Source organism: Pseudorca crassidens, chromosome 10 (genome assembly GCF_039906515.1).
Source record: "Pseudorca crassidens isolate mPseCra1 chromosome 10, mPseCra1.hap1, whole genome shotgun sequence".
In the NCBI taxonomy this organism is placed as follows: domain Eukaryota; kingdom Metazoa; phylum Chordata; class Mammalia; order Artiodactyla; family Delphinidae; genus Pseudorca; species Pseudorca crassidens.
This window is the reverse complement of record NC_090305.1, coordinates 3,885,001-3,902,265: the sequence shown is the minus strand read 5'-3', so window position 1 is coordinate 3,902,265 and position 17,265 is coordinate 3,885,001. Positions and strand designations below refer to the sequence as shown.

At 56.3% G+C, this 17,265-nt stretch overlaps 1 protein-coding gene across 4 annotated transcripts in view; it reads right to left on the bottom strand.

Moving 5' to 3' along the window:
- Positions 1–17,265, bottom strand: part of FARS2 (phenylalanyl-tRNA synthetase 2, mitochondrial) — a 474,195-nt gene that overhangs the window by 80,198 nt on the left and 376,732 nt on the right. The window contains exon 8 of one of the 4 annotated variants that reach the window (XM_067751900.1): positions 13,676–13,971. The exons of 2 other annotated variants lie outside the window; for them this stretch is intronic. In XM_067751900.1, coding sequence (XP_067608001.1) covers positions 13,833–13,971 — 139 coding nt within the window. In that variant the 3' untranslated portion in view covers positions 13,676–13,832. Of the gene's footprint in view, positions 1–13,675; positions 13,972–17,265 lie in introns of those variants that run through there. One more of the 4 variants, XM_067751904.1, reaches the window with a different exon arrangement.

Here is a 17,265-nt window from a genome sequence, read left to right as displayed (position 1 = left end):
ACAGTAGAAGTATTTTCAGTCAACACTGGGGAGCACGGGAATCCTCTTTCCTTACAAGGGACCGGGCCCTTATGAAGCCTCCACCTGCCTTCAGGCGCTGAGGACCCGGAGTCCCGGGAGAAGAGTGGCCAGTTCTGCTCCCTGGGGGCGGGGGAGGCTGCGGCATCGGCGAGCTTAGCTCTCGGGATGTAGAAGTTCCAGGGGGCGCTCATCCGTCAGAGTCCATCACAGGTCTGAGAGCTCACTGATGCTGTGCGCTCCCGAGGCCGGCGTTTCAGCGATGATCAGATTCGTGCATCCAGCCAGGACCTCGCCTCTGGTTCCAGATTTACATCCCGAGCTGCACACTGGACATATCGTCCTGGACATGACTCAGCCAGAACAGATGCCCCAAGTCCTCCCTGTGACGAGGACTCCCCCCTGATCAAACTTTAGTCGGGTTCTCCTGAGCCTTCTTCTTGGCCTGCGGACCTTAGCTGGCAGAGCCCAGGCTGTCAGGATGCTGGCCAAGCCATTTTAGCAAGAGTCCCCCAACCCTTGACACCTAACCAAGTTCCTCTTGGTAACTTTCCACTCACTGACCCCCTCACTCTGCCCTCACCCACTGGCTATACATCCCCGGCTGCCCCTGTTAAATTCACTCTCTCTCTCCTACGACCATAGTCTTGAATAAAGTCTTCCTTGCCTGTTTCACTCTGTCCGATTTTTCTTGGACACCCCCCAGAGTCCACAAACCTGTGCTGTTTCTCCACCAGCCCCCAGCTGCCTGAGCCATGAAACCCAGGGGCCGTCGTCCTTGTGCCACCCTCCCCTTCTTCTTTGCATCCAATCAATCCGTGTCCAATCTGTCCACTTCTCCCTCCCTCCCTCCCTCCCTCCCTCTCTACCCTGGTCCCAGGCACCACGGTCTCCAGCCAACGTGACTGCAGGCTCCTCCAGCTGGTCTCCCCACTTCCACATGGGCCCCCCTCCAATCCATTCCACGCAAGGCGGCACTCACCCACCTAAACCTTTCCAGGGCCGTCCCTTTCTCTGAGGTTGAAGTCCGACCCTTCACCTGGCTACAAGGCCACACGGAAGACTGGTGCACGTCCTCCTCCTCGGCTGCATCTCACCGTCACCTGCCACCCCGTCCCCTCCACTACGAGCCTTGCTGATCATCTGTTGGTCCTCAATCACCTCATCTCTGCCTTTGCCCAGGCTCACAGCGTCTTCCACTCAACAGCAGCTTCTCACCTTTGGGTCTCGGTTTAAATATCAACCCTGCAGAGACCTTCCTGGTCCATAAACCTAAAGGGGGACCCTGTCGCTCTGTTTCATGCCTGTGCTTAGTTTAGCAAATTGTGGTTAGGAGTTTATCTCGCGTGCCCGCACGGTCGTGGGTGTGTGACAATGACACGGCTGCCATCGTGGGGCTGACATTCTAGCGGGAGGGAAGCCGGATGACACATCGGCAGATAAATATGTGTGGTTTGTGATGGGAGCCATGAGGGGACTAAGCACAGGCTTGAGTTTGATTAGCTACCCTGGACTATTTACAGTAAAATGAAGTAGTCGAGAGAAGAGAGAGGGGGAGTGGATAAGTAAATGGGATAAAACGTAAACGAGCGGCCAATCAGAATAAAAGCTATATGGGAGTTCCTTGTACTATGTTTGCAACTTTCCTGAAAGTTTAAAATTGTACTAAATGTTTTTTCTTTAAAAAAACCTAACTCTGATCCCATCCATCGGTTTTGCTCATTTCCCTCTCGCCTTGTCTGTAGCTGAGATTGGAGGTGCCGCGTCTTCCCCACCAGGTGGGTGAACGGCCGGGTTGGGACAAATGCAGGCAGGGGTTTTGTCTCCCAGCACGGAGAGCAGAGCGGGTCCCACAGCTCTCGCCCCACCTGGGCACCATCTCACTGTCATTTGGCTTCTAAGTGATAGGGTCCGTGTGTTAAACTGCAAAGTGAATCACAGAAAACTAAAGCCAGGGAGAGTGTCCACTGGATAAAGGACCAGCGGCTGTTGTCACCTTGTCCAAAGGGAGAAAGCCCTGGATGGGACGGAGAAGGAGCAATTGTCTCTGCTGCGTGAATTGGGCGGTGGGGGGGGGGCGGTGTTCAGAAGGGCTGATAAGGGAGGGGAAGGTGGCCTCGCCCCAGGAGTCCTTTAAGGAGCAGTGTTTCCTTTGTGACCTGTTTCCTTCTGGATGCGCCACAGGAGGAAGGACCCGTACCAGCATTTCATGCCCCGGCCAGGTCCTTCCCATGTGTCCTCTGCTGTAGACAGCTGGCATTCTGAGCTGCCTCAGCCTTCCTGGCAGCGCCCCGGGGATGTGACCCAGCCTCCCCCATCAGACGCATCTGCGCAGAGTCCCAGGGACTTGAGGCCGGAGTGGTTGCAGGAGATGGAGAGCCCGGGCGGGCAGGGCCAGTGGCTGGCGTGTCTGTGTCTGTGTACCCACGGCGAGGCTGCAGGCGTGGCTCCCGGAGGTCCCGCCACCCTGCAACTTAGCCAGCACACATATATATTTGCATCTCACTGTCTGCACACTACTTTTATTGTGGTAAAATACACATAACACAGCATCTACCGTCTTCGCCATTGTCAAGTGCACAATTCAGTGGCATCAAGCTCTTCCTTGAGGCTGTGTAACCGTCACCATCCTTGAATGCTAGAATTTTTCATCCCCCCAAATGGAAACCTGTACCCGCTAAGCAATCCCTTTCCACCCCTCCACGCCCAGTGCCCGGCAACCACTGATCTGCATCCTGTCTCTATGGACCTGCATATTCTGGACATTTCACACAGGTGGAATCATACTCTCTGTGGCCTTTTGTGTCCGGCTTCTTCCCCTCAGCGTAGTGCTGTCAAGGTTCATCCCTGCTGCAGCGTGTTGTCAGAACTTCACTCCTTTTTAGGGCTGAATAGTATTCCATTGTACGTATAGACCACACTTTGTGTAACCATTCACTCATTGATGGACATTTGGTTGTTCCCAACTTTCGTCTACTGTGAATAGACACAAGTTTTTGTTTGAAGTCTTTGTTTCAATTCTTTTGGGTCCAGTCCCAGGAGTGGAATTGCTGGGTCATGCGGTAGTTCTATGTTGACTCTTTGAGGAACAGCCAGACTGTTTCCCTCAGCATCCTTTTAGTACATTCTTTTGTACTTAAGAAAATGGGCAGCTAAGAACCCTGACTACTATCTCACTCCCAGCTTACGGATGGGAAAACTGAGGCTCAGGGAGAGAGTGGTTTGCCCGAGGCTCCTGGCGGGCAGGGGCTTGATCCAGGCCACAAACCCTTCAACGGTTTAGTGGCCAGACTTTGGGACGGTGAGATTCCCTTCGTGCCTTATTTCCTGCTAAAACCATGCAGTGATTCCCAATAGGGGTCCCAGGCTCCACGCATCAGTGACAAGGATCTGGAGGCTGTTGTGAACATCTCACACAGCGAAGTGAAAACCTCCATGTTCCCCCAGCGAGGCTGCTCAGGCTGCCTAAAATGTCAAGTTTCTTTGCTTTGGGCAGGAATTAAATCAGCCCGGGGTGGTAATAAGGTTGTGTCCTGCTGACCAGAGACCCTGGCTGGCAGTTACGTATATCTTTGATTAATTTTAAAAATGAGAAAATGAATAAATTATTGCTTGGTAAATGCAGCTGTTTGGTAGATGAGAATCTCTTAAAACATGGGGTCCTTGGGGAGAAAAATCACAGATGTGTTTCTCGGGGGTTAAACAATTCATGAAAGCTTCGGCCTTGGCCGGGCACCCAGCGATCTGGGTCTGGTCTGGGATGTGCTGTTGACACGTTGGACTGCACGCAAGTGACCACGGCTGTGAGGGCCTCAGTCCCCTCCTCCCTCCCAAGAAGGGGCGACTCTCTGTGCTGGCCTGTGATTCTGACCCACGACAGGGGTAGGCGAGAGATGCCTTTCTTCTGGAGGCTGTGGTGCAGTCTGGCCTCTGCCAGCATCTCAGCATCATCAGAGACAAGAGATCCTGCAAATGGGGAAGGCCCAGGACAGCTCCATCCCTCCAGACTCTTCTGCCGCTGTCCCTCCATCCCAGAGATGGACTGGTGGCGCAGTGGTTAAGAATCCGCCTGCCAATGCAGGGGACGTGGGTTTGAGTCCTGGTCCAGGAAGATCCCACATGCCGCAGAGCAACTAAGCCTGCGTGCCACAACTACTGAGCCCATAAGCCACAATTACTGAAGCCCGCGCGCCTAGAGCCTGTGCTCTGCAACAAGAGAAGCCACCGCAGTGAGAAGCCCACGCACCGCAATGAAGAGCAGCCCCCGCTCGCTGTGACTAGAGAAAGCCCGCGCACAGCAACGGAGACCCGACACGGCCAAAAATAAATAAAATTTAAAAAATTAAAATTAAAAAAAAAAAAATCCGCCATTCACCGTCATCGTCGGCTGGTCCCACCAGGCCCCAGGCGCTTCCTCTCTTTCCAGCCTCCCGTCTGCGTTGCTTCCACAGGGCCCGCCGCTGGGCTCCCCGGCAGTTCCCCCCTGCTCCCCTGGCCGCCGTATGTTCTTCTGCTCTTTCCTTGCACACCTGTGGCCACATCACTCCTCAGCGTCTAAGGTAGCCACGGCTCCTGCCCTTTCCGGCACATCCCCACCAGCCTTCTGGAAGCCTGGGCCCAGCCACGTGCAGCCCCCAGGTGGGGCTGGCTCTTCCCTGCCTCCAAGCCTTTGGCTCTTCCATAACTGCTTTCTTGACATTTGGCTTGAAAGAGTGACAGAGAGCTTAGCATTTTGATTTCTGGCGACACGCAGTGTCCCTGCCAACAAACGTGGTAAGTCCCAGGGAGCCAGAACACCAGGCTCCTACGTGACTTTGAATCAGTCCGTCCACCTGTCTGGAAAGCATCGTAACCACCTACAGAACCATCCTTACAGACACACAAAAAATTAACATCTGTAAAGGACTTAAACACGCGAGGACAGGCACCTGCCAGCGAGTAAACATACTGGTAGCTCCTGAGGGCAAAAAGCTCTCGTGTCGCGAATACCAGTGTCCCCGTCCGATTAATCCTCCAATGCATGTCGCCACCCTCTTTGACAAATGTCCAGGCAGAAGGGTCTTGAGGGGCGGGCCCAGTGGGAAGGAAGCCTGGGGAAGTTCCGGGCTGAGCGGCTCCCTCTGCTTCCCCGGCCCGGCCTCCAAGCGCTCTGCTCAGTTTGGACTCCAAGCTTCAGCTTCCCTAGTCCTCTGGCCAGAGACTAGCTGCCCTTCACAGGGCCCTTCACTGCACGCCATTTCTAAAGGCCTTGCTTACCAAAGGAGGCAGCAAAATACAGGAGGAGACATCTGGAAACGATGCTGGGCCTGGAGCCAAGTGTTCTATCCTGGGCCCTGCAGGGGTCTGGCTGGCAAGTAGCTGGATGACTTTGGGCCAGTCTGGGAGACGCTGTTGGTTGCCTATGAAATAGCATCCCCATCCCCCTTATTTTTTTGGTAGAGCCTCTTTTCCTACAATAGAGGCTGGAAATGACAGACACTTCCTTTCCCAGGTCTTAAAAAAGCTGGAGTGTGGGCCTGTGAACCACTCCTGGCCAATGAGACTTGAAGGGAAGGCTGAGAAATGTTTTCTCTATGAGAAAAAGAAATTTGTGAGGAGAAACTGAGATCCCTTGCCCTCTCCATTCCTGCTCTTGGAGGCTGTGTGGAGATATGCTGGTTGGTGCTCTTGCAGCCACGTTGTAGCCATGAGGGGAAGACATCGCCCACCTGCTGCAGCTGGCAGAGCAGGAGGAAGAGGCTGGGGTCTCAGTGACGACACTGGACCACGGAACCAGCCCTGCCTCCTCCAGACTTGTTGTACAATGAGAGAATTGTCTAGTCAGTCTCCATTTGTTCTTCATCCAACTAATACAAGTCATTTTACTTCTCTGGGCCTCAGCAATTCATCTCTAAAATGGAGCCACCGGACAAACAATCTCTAAGGTTCCTTTGAGTCCAGACCTTCCAGGATAGCGCCATGTGACACTACATTTTTCCAGAAGCTTCCCAGACCTTGCAATCCCTTTAGCTGGGAGTGTGGCCTTCTCTGAACCCACAACCAGATCTCCTTTTTCCCTTTCACTGTCTACTTACCAGGCCCCATGCTAGCAGCTTTCCCATACGTGGTGTCACGTAGTCCTTGCAACACGGACTGTCCCATCCTGCAGATGTGCACCGCGAGGCCAAGAGGTGTTCTCGAGGAGCCCACATTTGAGCTTACCTCTGCCTGGCTCCAAAACCCAAGTTTTTAACCATTTTGCTAAACCTCCTGTGTTTTCTTGAAAACGTGCTTTAAGTGACCCCATTCAACAGTATTTTTCAGGTCCTGAGGCCCACACACGGCATCAGTCCAAGAGTTAACAGACTCTCCCGGCCTGGGTTGAACAGCCAGTGAACGCTGCCGAGAGCCTGCTGGAGGGGCCGGTACAGAAGAGGCCGGTCACCTGCGTGCGGGCACCCAGACTGGGACAGCGCAGCGTGACCTCAGAGCCGGCCAGCCCCGGGGCCCGCTTCAGGGAGGCCGGCCCTGCTTCCTCTCCCTCGGCCGGGTTCTGCCCGTGGGGACAGAGGAGCTCAGGTAGCCAGCCTCCCCGTGCCGCGAGGAGGCCCTGCCGCCCGCCCGGCCCGTGCGGTGAGTGACACACAGCGACGTGAGCGCTGGCCGCGGCCCTTGCTGGGGAGCGGCCATTTGCCAGGCACTGAGCCCTCATCCAAGGGGTGAGGCTGTGAACAGACCCAACACGCTTCCCTCTGGCGGGGCCGCGGCTTCATTCTCATCACCTGGGTCTGAATTCATCCAGGCCAGAGGGGCAGGGGGGAGGGGAGGAGAGGAGGGAGGGGCTGCTTGCCCAGGCCGAGGCCTCGCAGGGCGGGCGAACGAGAAAGGGCTGCAGGTGTTATCTGGACGAGCTCCAACTCCCCCGTGACCATCCGGACCGCCCTCGCCTGGGCGGAACGGAGAGGTGCCTGGCTGGGGGCCCAGTGAGAGCCCCTCGCAGCTCTGCCTGGGACGCCCTGCCCGCAGGGCCTGGGGCACAGCCTGCGCTGGGGCCCTGCAGTGAGAGCCGGTTGGCCCCTGCACTTCCTCCTGCCCCGAGGGGCAGATCCCTGGGCGGCCCAGGAGCCTGTCTCTACCGGGGAGAGCACCTGGGAACCACTCCCCTCTGGCCACTGGTGTCGAGGGCATCCACACCCGCGGGCCCTCTCTGCGCAGCCGGGCCCGGCCTGGCTGGCTTCGCCTCAGTTCAGAGCCAGCTGGGAGGCTCCCCTGCGTCTCAGCTGTGGGTTCTGGGCCCTGAGGCCGAGCTACCAGTTTGGACACCGCTGCCCTCTGGATGTTCTGCCCAAGGGGCTGCCCGGCCGGTGCACTGAGGCTGAGAGAGACCGAGCCTCCTGGGAAGGTGAGGCTTGAAGGCCTCCCTCCACCCAAAGACACGGCAGCCCCCATTTACTAGGGGTTCCCTCCACGGCCACGTGCGGGGCCGTCTTTTCAGAGTCCTAAGGACAAGAGGTTGCTCCCTCTGTCTTGGGATCCCTATTTGCTTCCTAGGGCGCCCACAGACCGGGTGGCCTAAAACAACAGGAAGTATTCTCTCACATCTCCAGAGCCATCGGCAGGCCATGCGCCCTCTGATTCCTGTAGGGGGTCCCTCCTTGCCTCTCTTAGCTTCTGGTGGTCTGTCTTCACATGGCTGTCTTCTTATAAGGACACCAGGCATCGTGGGAATCTTAATCGTTGCGTCTCCATGGACCCCGTCTCTAAATGGGGTCTCGCCCTGGAGGTGCTGGGGTAGGACTTCAAGGTCCCTTTTGAAGGATGGACACCTGTTCAATCGTAACAGGGCCCCGAGGATCTAAGGGGGATGTGTGCAGCCTGGCGAAGCCTCAATCCTCCTGGCTAAGGAGCGCACGGCTCCAGCTCAGAGCATCTCTGGACGTGACACACACACACACACACACGGATCATCTGGGACCTGGATAAATGCAGGCTCTCATTCAGCAGGTCCAGGAAGGGGCCCGGGACTCTGCATTTCTCGTGCTCCTGGTGGGGAAACCACACGTTACAGAGCAGGGGGCAGGTCCACTGAGCCTTCCTGAGGAGGTCAGGTACCAGCGGCCCCTCCTCCATGGAGAGGCGGACGGAGGAACACCCCAGCTTAACAGCATCCGCACGTACGCCAGGCCTCACTCTGGCCCAGCTCTCTGGGGCCAAACCCCTGGGAAGGAGAGGACGGCAGACTGAGCTGCCTTCACCTCTGCCTGGGTTTCCTTGCTCACCCAACTCAGTAACATCCTGTGCTTCATTTCTCTTGGGAAACACCTTAGGAAGGGGTTGCCGGGTCATATAGTGAATGCATGTTTAACATTTTTTATAACAGCTTTATTGAGATATAATTATCATCCTATAAAATTCACCCTTTCAAAGCACACAGTTCAGTGAATTTTCATGTATTCAGACAGTCAAACAATCATCCCCACCTTCTAACTCCAGAACGTTTTCCCAACGTGGGTTTTTAAGAAAAATACGGATTCACTTGTAATGGTCAGTATATCGTGCTAAAAACTGAGAGTGTTGCCCTCTTCAATCCATTCAACCCTCATCACAACCCCCGAGTGACTGGAATCGCCATCTCACATTATTGTTCCTGCAGCTGCACCCTGTCCCCTCCCCCGTGTGGCCACTCTCCTTGGAGAGAGCTGCCTGCCCCAGGTGTGTGGTCGACTCAAGAATGATCTTGCCCGCAGAGTCCCCGAGCCCCTTCTACACCCATCTCTATGCCTGCTCCCTCGGCGCCGAGCTGCTGTCTCCACTTTGGAGCCGTGGTGCTGTGAGATGCGTGGAAATGTGAGATGCAGCACGTGTCATTTGTCTCTTTTCCTTTGTTGTATAGTTTACGCACAGCGAAAGGCACAGATTTTAAAGCATACAGTTTGATGAGTTTTGACAAATGCACCCGTCCACGTAAACTGCATGTCTATCAAGATAGAGAACATTCCCGTGGGCCCCTTTCCATCAATCTCTTCCCAGGCCCAGGCGACCTCTGATCTGCTTTTAGCCCCTACAGATGAGTTCCGGCTGCTCTGCAGCTTCCTGAAAGCACTGCCCTGATGACTAATAATGTTGAGCATCTTTCCAACTTATTGGCCATTTATAAATCTTTTTTTTGTCAAGTACTTGTTCATTTTTTAAAAAGCTTTTTTTAAAAATTACTGAATTATAGGACTTTTCCCCATTTTTCAAAAGATTTTTTAAAAAATTATTATCGAATTGTAGGAATTCTTTGTATATTCTGGATATAAATCCTTTGTTGAATATACATGTCACGATATTTTCTCCCAATCTGTGGTTTGTCTATTCTTTTTTTTTTTTCTTTTCTGGCCACACCGCGCAGCATGCAGGATCTTAGCTCCTGACCAGGGATCGAACCTGTGCCCCCTACAGTGGAAGGGCAGATTCTTAACCACTGGGCCGCCAGGGAAGTCCCCCTATTCATTTTCTTAATGACGTGTTTCAAAGAGCAGATGTTTTAAATCTTGAAAAAGTCCAGTTGATCATTGTTTTTTCTTTACTAGCTCTTTCTGTGTCCTCTCTAGGCAGTCACTGCCTCCACCCAAGGTCACAAAGATAGTCTTTTACATTTTCTTCTCTAAGGCTGCTAGGAAGGTTTGGGCTTTTATATTTAGGCTCCGTCTTGAATTAATTTTTGTGTGACGTGTGGCATCGGGGTTGATTTACACGGGGACCCAGCTGCTCCAGCACACCTGTCGGAAAGACTTTCCTTTTTCCATTGACTTGCTTCGCATCCTAGTTGTTTCTTATTAGTAATAAAATATAGATGACTTCAAACGAGTCACTCAGTGGATTCGAAGCCGTTAAAAATAGATTTCAAAGTTTCCTCTGTAATAATGCCAGTCTCACACACCTGCGTCCTGAAAGCCCTTCTTGTTTGGGAGAGAAGGGCGACTACACAGCCAGCAGGCCATGGTCGGCACACAGCCCCGGGCACCCGTCCTGCCCGAGGGCTCCAACGGCCCAGGGTGTAGCCGGGACACAGCTGGGACGTGCAGCTTTAGTGTTGAGCCCACTGGTTAAACTGATTTCCTCCTTGGATCGATCCTTGTAGTTTAACCAGCCTCACGTGCCCTCCTTGAAGTCTCCTGTTTAACTCAATGCGGCCTGGTCTCCCCGCATCCTTTGGAAGTGTGTGCAGGCCAAGCCCTCTTTGAGTCTTGTGTCCGAACAGACAAACACATGTGCACGTGCGGGCCTGCACTTGGGGAGCAAAGGCTGTGGAGGGCGCCCCCCATCTCGCACCTGAGACTGCAAAGGGTGAGGCACGGCCACTGTGTTGTCATCTGTGTCGTTTCTTGGCAGACACAGGGCACGGCAGGAAGACCGCGGGCTTTGGTCTTACAGAGAGCGGGCCTTAAATCCTAGTCAATTTCCCGCTCATGGGAGGACCCTGGGCCTGGTCCTTGGCCTCATGTCCTTAACTCCTAGGTGGACGTGCTGTGGTTAAGTTTCAGAGTCTGTGTGAGGCTAAAATGCGATGCTTAAGAGTTTTACACACAATCTTCTTCCTCCTTGCTGAGCCGTCCACACTCGGTCCCTGGACGGAGGAGAGGGTCGTCACCTCCATCTCAGAGCGGAGGACGTTTAGCCTCAGGGATGCTAAGTGACTCACCATGGCAGAGCCAGGTTTGGGCCTGATCTAAGCTCAGCCTCAGGCTCGGTCCAGTGCTCCATGAGGCACCTGATCCGCCCGCCCCAGACCAGCCCCAGACTTGGGAATGGGCCAGACAAGGGGCCCGAGCCGGGCAGTCTCCTGCCTGTACAAGTGTCTGTAGCCCCTGCCTTCGAACAGGGCACCGGCTTTGGGTGTGTGTGTTGCTGTTGTTGGCTTTTGTAGACGCCCATCTAGGAGACCAGAGCCACTAGGATCTCGAGTAACTGGTCACCGAGGGCAAGAAGAACTTTCCTCCTGCTGCCCCACCTTCCCGGGAGCTGGGACGCAGCCTCCTGGGAGCACGCACTACCCTCGCAGGGTCTTAAATTGTTCAGTTCTGGACTTTCCTGTCACTCAGCAGCTGACCTTTCCAGCTGACTGTGGCCCTGAATCTGACCTGCCGTCCTGAAGCAGCAAGTGTAACTCTATTGACCACTTGAAGCGTCGGATGATAGAGGACTTTCCAACGGTTTTGGTACCGAACCCACGGCTGGCCCTGTGGGCCCATGTCACATGCCCCAGCACCTGTGGAGAGGGTCCCGGGGCTGGGCAGTGGTGCTGCCACTGTCCCGGTGGTGATGTCCGCAGCGCGGCGGTGGCCCCTCTGCCTTGCGGTGTCCAGAGTGAATCCCCACCCTGCCTATCGTAGGCTGAGCGCCCGGGCAAGTGCAGGGGGCGTAGCTGGGGGCAACGTGAAGAGCACAGGCTTGGACGTCAGAGAGGCCTCCTCCAGCCCTGGCTTTGTGGCACCTCCCCGAGCACGTTGATCTCACTCCTGGAGGGTGAAGGGAAGAACGGGACCACCGGGGTCGTGAGGATGGAAGGAGGGCATGCTGGGCCCAGTCCACCTTTTCCTGGCTCATCTATCGCACGTGGAACAGCGGCCCAGACTCAGGTGGCTGAGCACACGCAGTGCGCTGTGCCCGGGACACCCGGGGGGTGGGGCTCGGCCACTGTCAACCCCACCATCGCCGTTACGTGTCCTCCCTCTACCGTGCCCTGCGGATGCGTACGGAGGGCCTGCCTGGCAGCCGCCGAGCACCGTCCAAGCGATGACGGTCGTCACGGAGACCGGACAGCTGACGTGGGGACAGAGGACCCCATGTGGCCGCTGAGACGTGGGGTAGGGAGAGCCACTGTGCGGGGGTCATCCCTTCCCCAGCCGGTTCCCGATGTCCGTCGCCAGAGCAGATGTCACCGGCAGCTTCTTAGGTTCCGGGTTCTACACCTGACGAGCCTCTGCAGCAGGCAGATTCCTGTCCCGGCCTCACGGAGGACGGGAGGGCGCCTCCCGGCGGGTGGCACTGGTGTTGGCCACCACGCTCTGTTTACACGGACTCGTCTGTCACCGCGCTGCAGAGTGCTGTTCAGCTCAGGGGTGCCATTATCTTGCCTATTTTTTTCTTCTTCACTCTTTATTCTCCTGCGGGAGTTCCATGAGAAAAGTGAAGAGCTGGATGTCCCCTCGGCCCCCTGGTGGGCGGGCCCACCTGTGGCACGAGCGCCAACACCCAGAGCGGAGGCGGGGCTCGCACGAGCCCGCGCGGCTGGGGGCTCGCAGAACACGGGTCCCGGGAGCAGGGGGGAGGCGCAGACCTGGCAACGCACCCGAGTCCGTCTAGCTACAGGGTCTTCGTTGGGAGGCAGCAGGCTCGGGTGCGCTCCTGGTTAGGGCCCGAGACTCCTCCGGCCTCACAGGAAAATTTAGGGGAAGGTTGACTACATCTCATGGAGTGTCGAGAGGAACGTTCAGCAAAGCCCTCTGCGAGCCCCCCCCCCGCCCCCGAATGTCAGCACTGCCCCCAGGCCCTAGCACAGCGCTCGGCATCTGACAGATACGCGCTCAGGGCGTGGGCCGAGGGGCCGTGCCACGTCTTCTGGGTGTTACGCCAGGATTTCCGCGAATGCCTAAGGGGTCTTGGGGATAAAAGGGGTCTCTGGAAATGCAGCCCCGGGCTGGATCAGGAACGGTCTGCTAGCAAATGCTCCTGGAGAAGAGATTCCCAATCACGCTCTGCATTAGAGCCCTCCTCTCCAGGAACAGCGCCTGTGGCCCCAGGACCCCGGACAGCAGCTTGGCGAGGCTGGGATGCGGCTCTCGATTCCCTTGAAAATCCAAGGGACGCGTCCGCCTGGGTAGGAGGGTGAAATGACATTGCAGCCGTTCCTTCCTGTTGGAGCAGCTGCCCACCCTCACACCGCGGGCTGCTAATGGCCGCGCTCATCAAATATTTATCCCAGCGCTCACACGGGCCTCCATCAGCCTCCAGCATCACACCGGGGACGGAATCTGATTATGTAAACTGGCCAGGAGGGAAGCAGGCAGACCACAAAGCGCTCGCGATGGCAAAAGGGGAACATCAAAGCCCCGTATTCCTCCATAAAGGTCGTCTCCGGAAGCAGAGGCCTTCCATCAGGAAACAAACTCTCCGGGGCTTCAAGGACCTGACCCTGCAGTGCCGGGTGCCACCCAGCCCCGGGGCGCGCTCTCTCTGGGGGTGTGTGTGTGGGGGGCGGAGGCAGCTTTGTCCACACCCTGGGGCCAGAGCCCCGGCTCCAAGGCCCACTTTGTGAAAAGGAAGTAAAACCCTGCTCGCTCAGAGATGTGACTCCCTCCACCTCTGAGGGACCCCTGGCATTTCATCCGCACGCTGTCTGCAGCCTGCCCTTTGCAGAACAGAAGAAGGAGGGAGAAAGGAACGGGAGCCGACTGAGAAAAGCTTCTACGGTCTGGAGTGTGTCCCTCTGTGTGGCTCCGCTCATTACACGGGGGCAAGAGCCTGTCAGGTAGGAAATCACGTCTGCTGTTTACACTTTAACAGAACCCAGGGACCAATTAACTGCGCCGAGCGCCAACGGGCAAAGCATTTCTAAAAGGAAGAGAAGGTAACTCTCGTATTATTGCTCCTTCCCCCCACTTTTCCCAAATAAAAGACACATGCTATGTCAACAGCTTCTCAAGAGCAATCCTTTGTCTTCTGAAAGTCCTGAAACTGACCCATTTATCACAAGATTACGGATGCCTTCGCCCACAAACAGTATCTTTTTCTCTTTGGTTCAGCAAACCCGGGGCCCTGGGAGGGCCGCAGCCGGGGAGGTGGCGACATCAAAACCTGCCCTCGACGCCCAGCAGCCGCACGGCCGCCTCCTGCACGGCCTGGTGGACGCGCCCGACCTCTCTCTGCGACATCGTGCGCTCCATGTGGCGGTAGGTGATGCGGTAGCAGTGGCTGGTCCTGTGTGTCCTGGAGAACAGGAGAGAGAGGCAGGTGAGTGGGGGGCAGGCGTGTCTCCTGCAGAAGCAGTGGTGAAAGCTGAGGAGGACACAGGGCCACCGACGGGGCGCTACAGGGGCGCACCCCTGCTGACGGCCGGCGTGTCCCTTACAGAGGAGCCGGTGACAGGAACACTGACCGCTGGGTCCCCTTGGACTGAGTGCATCCGTTGGGAGGGAAGCTTCTTGCAAATCGATTTCCTGGGCCGGCCCTGATTCAGCAGCTGGGCGGGGGCCCTGGGCTCCGAGGCGGACCCTGACAAGCAGAGCGGTTAGGGACCAAGCGCGCCCCCTGCAGGCCGTGGGGAGCATAGGACAATCGTGCCATCTCTGTGCCGGGCAGACAGTCTCTCTAACCCTGGTTCTACCAGGCGGCTGCCGGCCTGGCTGCCATGGGACAGCTGGGTGATTCTGGAACATGGGGTCCCGACAGCACGAAGGCTTCTACTGCGTGGCAGCTGCTGAGACACACGGGTACACAGCAGCTCATCAGGAAGCCCCTGGGGCCCTGGCCAGCTGGCCTGGCCCTCCCTTCTCCGGGCACTTCTGTTTCTCTCCTTCAAGCCACCAAATTCCTCCTTTCCAGCCCCCTTCCTGGGAGAGCCAGCCCTGCCCGCCTCGCTGCAGGTGGAGAAGCTGGAGCAGACGAGTGGGTCCCGGGCAGAGCCCCAGGGACATCAACACACGCACCACGCGCCCGCTGCCCAGCGGGAGGCCGCCCTGGGCCTGCAGGAGAGCTAGAGCCTTGAACAGGAGCCTCTGGTGGGGTCGGGCGCTCCGTACGCCCTGGGAGGCCCGCCGTTCCCCACAGGTGCCACAGGGCCCGGGTCCGTGCTTCTCGGGGACTCGGGACACTTAGTGGACTTGCTCTCGGTGGGGCTCCCTCCATCCTCTCCGCCCGTTTTGCCGCCAGGCCCCTCGCTGAGCAGGGTGTCCCAGCCTCCCTGATCTGCGCTCTTTCCTCCTCCGCCCGGGCTGGTCACCTTCCCCTGCTCTCCGCCTCCAGGAAGGGGGAGGACTGTGCCTCACAGGCCTATTCGCATTTCAGTCCCCTTGTGGATCCAGGTAAGAGAAGAAGGTACCTCTGAGTGGCTGGGGGAGGAAGCCAGTCCTTAGGGGGCTCCTCGGGACCCCTGGTTCCACACCGCCGGCCCTGTCGCCCCACCCGACACCCCGCTGCCTGCCCGAGACAAGGGAGAAAACAAACGTCCGCCCTGCCCTCCTTGCTTTTCCAGCTCCGGCCAGTGGCTCTACTCAGTGGCCGCACCTGGGATGGGCCCTGGGTGCTGGCCTGAGGTCCCCCGATGAAGCGGGGCAGCGCTTCCACCTCTTCCCGCCCCAAGGCCATGCGATGGGGAAACGTCTTTTCAACAAGCAGTGCTGAGATGCCTCTGTGTCCTCATGCAGGACAGAACGAAGTTGGCCCTTTCCTCACACCAGACAAAAATTAACTCAAAATAGGTCACACACTTAAACGTAAGACCTAAAACTATAACAGTCTTAGAAGAAAACACGAGAGTCCATTTCATGACCCTGGGCCAGGCAAAGCTTCCTTAGGTATGACACCAAAAGCACAGGTGACAAAAGAAAAAATGGACGAGTTGGGCTTCATCAAAATTAGAAACTTTTGTGCTTCAAAGGACACCATTAAGAAAATGAAAAGGTAACTTACAGAATGGGAGAAAATATTTGCCAATCCTATACTGACAGGGGACTCGTATCTAGAATATATAAAGAACTCCTACAACTCAACAATAAAAAGACATAATCTGATCAAAAATGCACAAAGGATCTGAATAGAATTCTCCCAAGAAGACATGCAAACGGCTGGAAGCGCATGAAAAGGTGCTCAACGTCATTAGTCAGCAGGGAAAATGCAAATTGAAACCACAGTGAGACGCCACTTCGCACTAGCTAAGACGGCTACAATCAAAAAGACAGAAAATAGCGAGTGTTGGAGAAGATATGGAGAAATAAGAACCCTCACGCGTGGCTGGCGGGGATGTAAAATGGTGCAGCCGCTGGGGAAAGAGCCGGAGGAGCCTCTGAAAGTTAAACGCGGCAGTTCTTCAGACCCTGACGCACAGTCACCCTGTGATCCAGCGGTCCCTCCAGTAGGTATACGCTCAAGAGAAATGAGAGCATCTGTCCACACAGACGTGCAGGAATGCGCAAGCAGCATTCTTCTCGACAGCCAAACAGTGGAAATAATGCCAGCGTCCTTCAAATGATGACTGGATAAACAATCTACCTCTACACGGAATATTATGCAGCCATAAGAAGAAATGAAGTTCTAATGCTACAACCCAGACGGACCTTGAAAACATTACACTCAGTGAAAGACGCCAGACGCAGAAGACCACGTATTATATGATTCCACTACATGAAACGTCCAGAGTAGGCAATTCCATACAGACAGGAAGCAGATCATAACTGCCCTGGGCTGAGGGGTTGGTGGAAAGTGGAGTGACTATTAACGAGGATGGGGTTTCTCTTGAAGGTAGTGAGCATGTCTGGAATGGGATAGTGGTGAATGTTAGAAAACCACTGAGTTGAATATTTTAAATGGATGTGTGACACGTGACTTACATCTCAGTAAAGCTGTTCTATTAAAAAAAGAAGAGACTTGCCCTGCCGGGTGCTGGGCAGGCCTGCGCCTCTGCATCTCGTCTAGGCGAGTCCCCTAGACGCTGGTCTCCATCGCATGTGCTGTGTGCCCCTGCGGGACGGCACCCGGCCGTGTTACTCCACTTTGCTTCTCTGGTGCCCAGGGCGATGTCTGGCATAGGGCAGGTGCTGCATAAAAGCTGCTGAACGAATGCTTATGCAACCACCGAACCCCGAGGTGGGAGGCTGTGTTCAGGCCTAGAGGAGGCTGGTTGCACTGCCCTGCCGGCGTTCCACGGCCCCGTCCCGCGTTCAGCCACGGTCTTCTCTTTCCCTCTCCCACCCCTGCCTCCAACAGTGAGGGAGGCGGACGCCGTCAGCTAGGAGGCAGCGAGGGTAGCCGCAAACACCGGGGCGCCCCAAGCCCTCCGCCGGCGTGAGCCTCAGCCGCCTCCGCGGGCCGGTGCGGTGGCCACAGGGCGGGCCTCGGAGCCAGCGCCTGGTCCACGCCCAGCGGTGCCGTGTCCTCCCCCGGTGACCCCGGCTGGTTCCCGCACTGGGCCTCAGGATAGAAGGTGGATAACAGTCGTGTCGACCGCAGAGAACGGCTCCACGCAGAACCACCAGACAGAGCACACAAGTGTGTGGCACAGGACCG